This window comes from Rana temporaria, chromosome 8, assembly GCF_905171775.1.
Source record: "Rana temporaria chromosome 8, aRanTem1.1, whole genome shotgun sequence".
NCBI classification, from domain to species: Eukaryota; Metazoa; Chordata; class Amphibia; order Anura; family Ranidae; genus Rana; species Rana temporaria.
In genome coordinates this window covers 117,881,196-117,888,073 of record NC_053496.1, presented here as the reverse complement: position 1 = coordinate 117,888,073, position 6,878 = coordinate 117,881,196, and the positions used below count along the sequence as shown (strand labels likewise).

Below are 6,878 nucleotides of genomic sequence, written 5' to 3'. Positions count from 1 at the left end.
AAAAATTACATGCCAAATGTGGCATGTAAGGGGGGTGAGGAGTGGATTAAGCGGAAATTCCACTTTTGGGTGGAACTCCGCTTTAATGTGGAAAATATATCTTACAAACGTTCATGATGCTTTAAGCAGTCCCTTACAGCAAAATAAAAAGCCAAATTATGTAGAGCATCTTGCAAAATCAGAAAAGCATTCAACTGAACCGGATGACAACACCCCAAGAATGTAAGTGTAAAAAAGAGCTGAAACAAATCATGCTAAAGCAAACATTTTATTGTTGGCTGTATCCAGTGGAGAAGCTTCCAAGGCATTTTTACTTTTTAGCTATTAGTAATAGATTTTCTGCCTCCATGGTCCTTTTAATCCCTTCAGCAGTGTTTAGCTTGGGTCTGGCAAGGATCAGCACAAGGGTTGCAGGGATCTGTCCAACAAGAATATAAGATGATCAGTAATTTCCATGTACAATGCAGCAATACCATTGTTATTGTCCCGTTAACAGCACAATGAAAATGTATCTGACGAGTCTTACAAATTGCTTTGGGCACGCTGTAAATCTTAAATGCAATGTATACCTATAGATAACTGAACCTCGGTTATTTTGTCACTTTGATTTGCTTAGGTTTAAGGCCTAGTACACACGAGAGGATTTATCCACGGAAAAATCCTCTCGAGGATTTCCACGGATTTGGATCCGATGGAGTGTACTCACCATCGGATCGAAATCCGCGCCGAAATCCCCTCGCGATGACGTGTCGCGCCGTCGCCGCGATGATGATGCGGCGACGTGCGCGACGCTGTCATAAAAGGAATTCCACGCATGCGTCGAATCATTACGACGCATGCGGGGGATCCCTTCGGACGGATCGATCCGGTGAGTCTGTACAGACCACTGGATCGATCCGCGGGAGCCAATTCAAGCGGATAGATTTGTAGACATGTCTACAAATTTTTATCTGCTGGAATTGGGAAATTTCCGCGGATAAATATCCGCAGGAATGTACACACCATAGAATCTATCCGCTGAAACCGATCCGCTGAGATTTTTCAGCGGATGGATTTTATCGTGTGTACGGGGCCTTATGATTCCATTATTTTTAGGTGGCATTTGCATGGATCAGACTACAGCAATATCACTGGCATCTTAGCTTGGGAAGAGTTTTTCAATGTTAAATATTCAAATGCCTTTATTTAACCTAGACATATTTTTAGTCTGAATTATACCTGCTACTAGTTCAAGTGGTTGTAAACCATTCCCCCAATCAAGAAATAGCATTATCAGCTCTATAAATTAGTATAATATCATCATAAAAAAAAGCCATGTCTACAGCTTACTTTGCTGTCAGGCTCCCAGCTGCCTTTATCACTAGCTGCACTGCCTGAACGGATGGGCAAGACTGCCTAATTTACAGTGGCTTCTCCTGCCATTGAAATTAATGGTAGGGCAGACTGGTTCTGGGCACTGCCATGCTGTTTGGATTAAAGAGGGCATGATAGACATATCACTTTGGAAAAATGCAATGAATAAAGGAATATTTTTTAAACACTGCAATTTGGGAGGAAATTGACAGACTAGATTTGTAATCACTTTAAATGGTTAATTATGCCTGAGCATAATTAGTCAATATTCTTTGTGAGAAATCATGTGACCAGTAGATCTGTCCAATCAAGGAACCCCCATGGTCCAATGCTGCATCTGTCCCTTGCCGGCTCCAACACTGGGAACTGAGCAATGGAACGTTGCTGATTGATCGGGTTTCACAGATCCCTGAGCAGTGAGCTGGTGACTGTCAGTCAGGGCGGGAGCGGCCGGCTCAGGCTCGCTGAGAGGCTAAGCTGGCTTTCAGTCCAGGCATGTGGGTGGATCCCGACTTCATTGTCGCTATCTTGTCCGAGTCTGGACTGGCTCTGTGACATCAGCCAGCAACAGCTTCAGCTCGCTGTCAGCTGAAAACGGGTCACAGGAGTGCAGAATGAACCGAGTACAGCCAAACTAGTTTTGGCTGTCCTTCTCCTTTAAGCTCCATTGTCTCAACTTGTCCTGCACTTTTCCATCAACTATCATGTAAATATTTGAACTTGCTTCCGAATAGTAACGGATACATTTTGATTGTGTGATCAGTTCTACAGTGAATAAAGATGGATAATGTGTTAGATGTGGTTCTGTGAATTCATAATGAAATTAAGGGGGTCGTAAAGGTTTGTTTTTTAAATAGGTTCCTTTAAGCTAGTGCATTGTTGGTTCACTTACCTTTTCCTTCGATTTCCCTTCTAAATGTTTTTTTTCTTTGTCTGAATTGTTCACTTCCTGTTTCTCCTCAGTAAGCTTGCCCCCATCATCCAATCCGTTTTGGCTGGGGGTTAGTCAGCCAGAACAGCTTACTGAGGAGGAACAGGAAGTGAGAAATTCAGACAAAGAAAACAAAGAAAAAAAAAACATTTAGAAGGGAAATCGAAGGAAAAGGTAAGTGAACTAACAATGCACTAGCTTAAAGGAACCTATTTAGAAAAGAAAAAACGAACCTTTACAAACCCTTTAAGTAGTTTTTAAACCATTGGCTATGCAGTAAGCGTCAACAATAACTTTTTTTTGTTGTCTATGGGTAGTGGACAAAATGTATGGCTGTGTAATGGATAAAAGATTGTAAGCTCTTGCAAACAGGGCTCTTTTACCCTCTTACCTTGAATTGTATTGTAACTGCACTGTTGACCCTGATTTTGTATAGATATAAATCTTATATAATAATAATGCAGTCAGTTAACAGGCATAGGAGTAAATGGAATGGCAGTCATCACCCAGAGATAAAATGGCTTCAGTTAAAATTTTGATGAGCAGTTTCAAAAATGTTAAATTATTATGTTTAAAGTACTGTATATTTTTATAAAAACTAAGCAGGTATTACTCAAAAGAAGCTTACGGTAAGCCATGCATTTGGTTGACAGCAACGATTGGTCAGTAAAAGAGCTGTAACCGGTAATTATAGTTTGAAAAATAGATGCATTTATACAGAGTTTTAAGCAGTAAGAAATATAGTACCTTTCTGATGACCACCAGCGCCTTGACTCTTCTGCGCAGGAGCGCATGCTAAAAGAAAGCAAATACACATCAATGTGTGTACATATAATACTAGTTCAGAATCAAGTTGGAAGTTCGCATTTTTTTAAATAAGGATTTTTTTTTATTTCTAGAAGCATATTTATCATTTTATCCCTCCCAATATGTTCAGTAACCATATACTGTATTGTAAATACACAAGGCTGCAGAACTCTGGGGTCACTCCTAATATCTTTAATAATTAGTTGCAGGTGGTACTTTTTGCATACAACATACTAAAAGCTAACACACTGATTGGTTGTCCCCACACAGCTTCAGTTGGCAGTTCGAGAGAAGCATTGGGTGAGTGCTATCACTGGATGGGTTCAATCTGAATAACATCTGCACTCAGCATTGCATGGCAGATTGGTGATTTTCAATTACCTTTCCACTCCCAATTGATGGCAAATTTTAGACAGTGAAATTGTCAAAAATAGAGTGTAAAAAAATTATTCCACCTCGGTGTTGCTCGGAAAAGTATTTTTTATCAATTTCCATTCCATTCTTTGTAATTTTGTTGTCTAAAACTAGAAAGTGCTTGTAGCGGAAAGATGATTGAAATCTACATAAATGTGCAGTGTGTGGCCAACTTTTGGCTGGCCATACATGTGGTAATTTTCATTAAATTCCAACCACTTTCAAGCCATCGAGAATCAAAGTTGTTTCCACCATAAAAATTTGGTTAATTGTGAAGTTAAAACTTTGTTGTAATTGACCGCTTTAAAACATTTTTTTGGAAGATCTCTTGAAAAACAACAAATAATTGATGGCAATGTCTTTGAACGTGTTTTGACTTTCCCACGTGGTTAATTTTTTTATCACATTTTGATCAATCAACACTACTGTTTTTGCATCTGATTGCTTTTAGATTTTAGTATCACCATGGCTAGTTTTATAATATGCTACCATGGAATGCAAAGTTTAATTGCTCCACCAAATTGCCATGTGTATGGTATGGCCACTTAAATGTTAAAGGATCACTAAAGGATTTTTTTTTTTTAGCTAAATAGCTTCCTTTACCTTACTGCAGTACTGGTTTCATGTCCTCATTGCTCGTTTTTGCTTTGATGTTGCTGTAAAACTGCTCTGATCTCCACACTTCCTGGTTGTCTGTTTCCTTATAAACATCGTACTGGGAGCTTTTCACGATGGTCTAAGCTGTCATTACTGTGTGTCTATAACTTAACAGAACCAATCAGATTCATTTTAAAAACAAAACACTGGATTTGTTTGTTTTTGTTCTGTGGGTCTCTTTACTTCACATAAACATGAAACCAGTTTAAAAGTGAAACTAACCTGCAGGCACATTATATGATTGTTTTTTATCTATTTGTAATCATTTTTAAAAGGAATCAGTTAACTTTTATGTCTCTATACCCTGTAAACAGTCATTTCAGCAAAAAAAAATGTTTCCTTTAGTGACCCTTTAAGATTGTATAGATAGTCCAGATCAGGGATCTTCAAACTATGGCCCTTCAGCTGTTGCGGAACTACACTTCCCATGAGGCATTGTAAAACACTGATGTTCACAGACATGACTAAGCATGATGGGAATTTTAGTTGCTGAAAAACTGGAGGGTCATAGTTTGAAGACCCCTGGTCTTGATCATTTGTATGTAGAGATGTACAATAGACACTTGATCATGGTAGCATATTATAAAACTGGCCATGGTGATATTAAAGCAATACTAAAAAATGGTGCCCTCTGAATTCATCCAGTGGTGAACTTGAAAATAAGTAGGCAAAAAACAAAGGCACCACATGAAATTGATTTAAATGGGTTGTAAAGGTTCATGTGTTTTCACCTTAATGCATCGTATGTATTAATGTGAAAAAACATCCGACGATTACTGGCCCCCCAGCCCACCGTTTACTTACCTGAGCCCTCGAAAATCCTGCGTCGAGAACACGCTTGATCTTGGCCCGGTATTCCCGGCTCTTCATTGGATAGATTCATAGCAGCGTAGCCATTGGCTCGTGCTGCTGTCAATCAACTCCAATGATGAGAGGGCCAGGAGGCAGGGCCGAGTCCTGTAGTCGGCGGCTATGAATGCCAAATACAGGACTTGGGATTGTGTCTGCAAGGTAACCCCCTTGGGAGAACGCTTCCCAGGGGGGTTACCAGAAGCAAAGGGGAGCCACCGAAGGACCCCAGAAGACAAGGATCAGGGCCATTCTGTGCAAAACGAGCTGCACAGTGGAGGTAAGTATGACATGTTTGTTATTTAAAAAATAAAAATAAAATTAAGCTTTACAACCACTTTAAAATCTGTCTGACTGTTACTCTACCGGGGCACTATACTGTAAATTAGATAAGCAATCTAAGCATACAGTGATACCTTCTGATTAAGAATTTGCAACTTAAAACATTCTATCAGGTGTATGAAAACCACAGCAATTAGGATTGTTGTCTACCCTCCAGGTTTCAAATACCATTATCTATAGTAAACTAAACAAGGAATGTGGTTGCTTGTCACAATCATCACCTTTCCGATTTCTGTGTGCCTGTATTAGTCAGCTGTTTGATATGCACAGCTCAGTATGAATGCTTACATATATTTATTTTATTTGTGAACAGCTAAAGATATCCAGGTTATCCATTTAGCCCAGGTTCACACTGGGTGCGATTTCATTCGATTTGAGATGCGATTTCACATGTGAAATCACATCTCAAATGCCGCCAATTGTCGGCAATGGCGCCGTCCTAATCGGTGCGACGCCGCATCTGCGGCGCTGCACCGATTTCAAAAAGTAGTTCTTGTACTACTTTTTGCGATTTCGGGCCGCGATTTACATAGACATCTGTGCAGAAACCTGCACAGATGTCTCTTAAATCGCGGCCGAAATCGGGACTGCCGGCGGGAGTGAAATCGTGCGAGTTCAGCTGAACTCGCACGGCTTCACTCCCGCAGCCCAGTGTGAACCAGGGCTCAATGATGTTATTTGTTGTGAGAAAGTAAGCAATAGCGTTTCTCAGTAAATGTAGCAATCCAGTATAGACTTAAAAAGATCTATAATGGAGTAATTTAAAATGTTTTCTTTAGGTGGCAGTGAGCAAATGATGTATGTTACAAAATGCTATACTTTAAACAACAGTTGCAGGAAAAGCAGAAAATAACTTACGTTCCTGGCAGATGCTTTGCTTCTGGCATGGGTCTGGGCACTTAGCTTGCTGCTGGCATGGGTCCAGGCACTTAGCTTGCTGCTGGCAAGGGTCTGGACACTTAGCTTGCTGCTGGCAGGGGTCCGGGCACTTAGCTTGCTGTTGACAAGGGTCTGAGCACTTAGATTGCTGTTGGCAGGGGTCAGGGCACTTAGATTGCTGCTGGCAATGGGATTTTCCTCCTTTAACTCCAGACATGGCTTGGTTGTGATGCTTTGATCCTTTATTTTCTGGAATGGAGAAGACTCAGAATGGTTTGCAGGTAGGTCTTAAGTGGCTCCTTATATATACACACACATTTGCTAGTCTCACATTTTTGGAGTATGAGCAATGTTCCAGTATTTACAAAACCGAAAAACCAGGATATTACTGACATAAAGGTTTATTTGCATTGAATGTATTCCTTTGAAGTAGGAGCCTCCCAGAAAACAGCCTATACCATGCATCATTACACAACTGCACTTAACAGCTAATCCTTTGGGAATACTCATCTTTGAAAACACCTGCCACATAAAGTGACTAAATAAAGATTACATACAGTTTTGGGTGAGTAACAAAGAAGGACCTAAATAAATAATAGGCTATAAGCTGTGAAAGATTTAGCTGACACACAAAGGGAAACCAGTA

At 40.1% G+C, this 6,878-nt stretch overlaps 1 protein-coding gene across 1 annotated transcript; it reads right to left on the bottom strand.

Annotated features, from left to right (window-relative positions):
- Nucleotides 1-249: 249 nt before the first annotated feature.
- LOC120909005 (keratin-associated protein 5-4-like) lies at nucleotides 250-6,598 on the bottom strand. Its single transcript, XM_040320579.1, has 3 exons — nucleotides 6,212-6,598; nucleotides 3,032-3,079; nucleotides 250-418 (listed from the first exon to the last, which is right to left on the bottom strand). The coding sequence occupies exons 1-3, from the start codon at nucleotides 6,447-6,449 to the stop codon at nucleotides 366-368; spliced, it is 339 nt and encodes a 112-aa protein (XP_040176513.1). The 5' UTR covers nucleotides 6,450-6,598; the 3' UTR covers nucleotides 250-365.
- Nucleotides 6,599-6,878: the final 280 nt, after the last annotated feature.

Bases quoted from the DNA above. Each gene is read 5' to 3' on its own strand.
- LOC120909005 (XM_040320579.1), bottom strand. From the start codon at position 6,449: ATGTCTGGAGTTAAAGGAGGAAAATCCCATTGCCAGCAGCAATCTAAG. The intron at 3,080-6,211 runs GTAAGTTATTTT...GCTTTCTTTTAG, and splicing joins GCAAAGCATCTGCCAGGAAC to CATGCGCTCCTGCGCAGAAG. The intron at 419-3,031 runs GTACTATATTTC...CTTGTTGGACAG, and splicing joins CGCTGGTGGTCATCAGAAAG to ATCCCTGCAACCCTTGTGCT.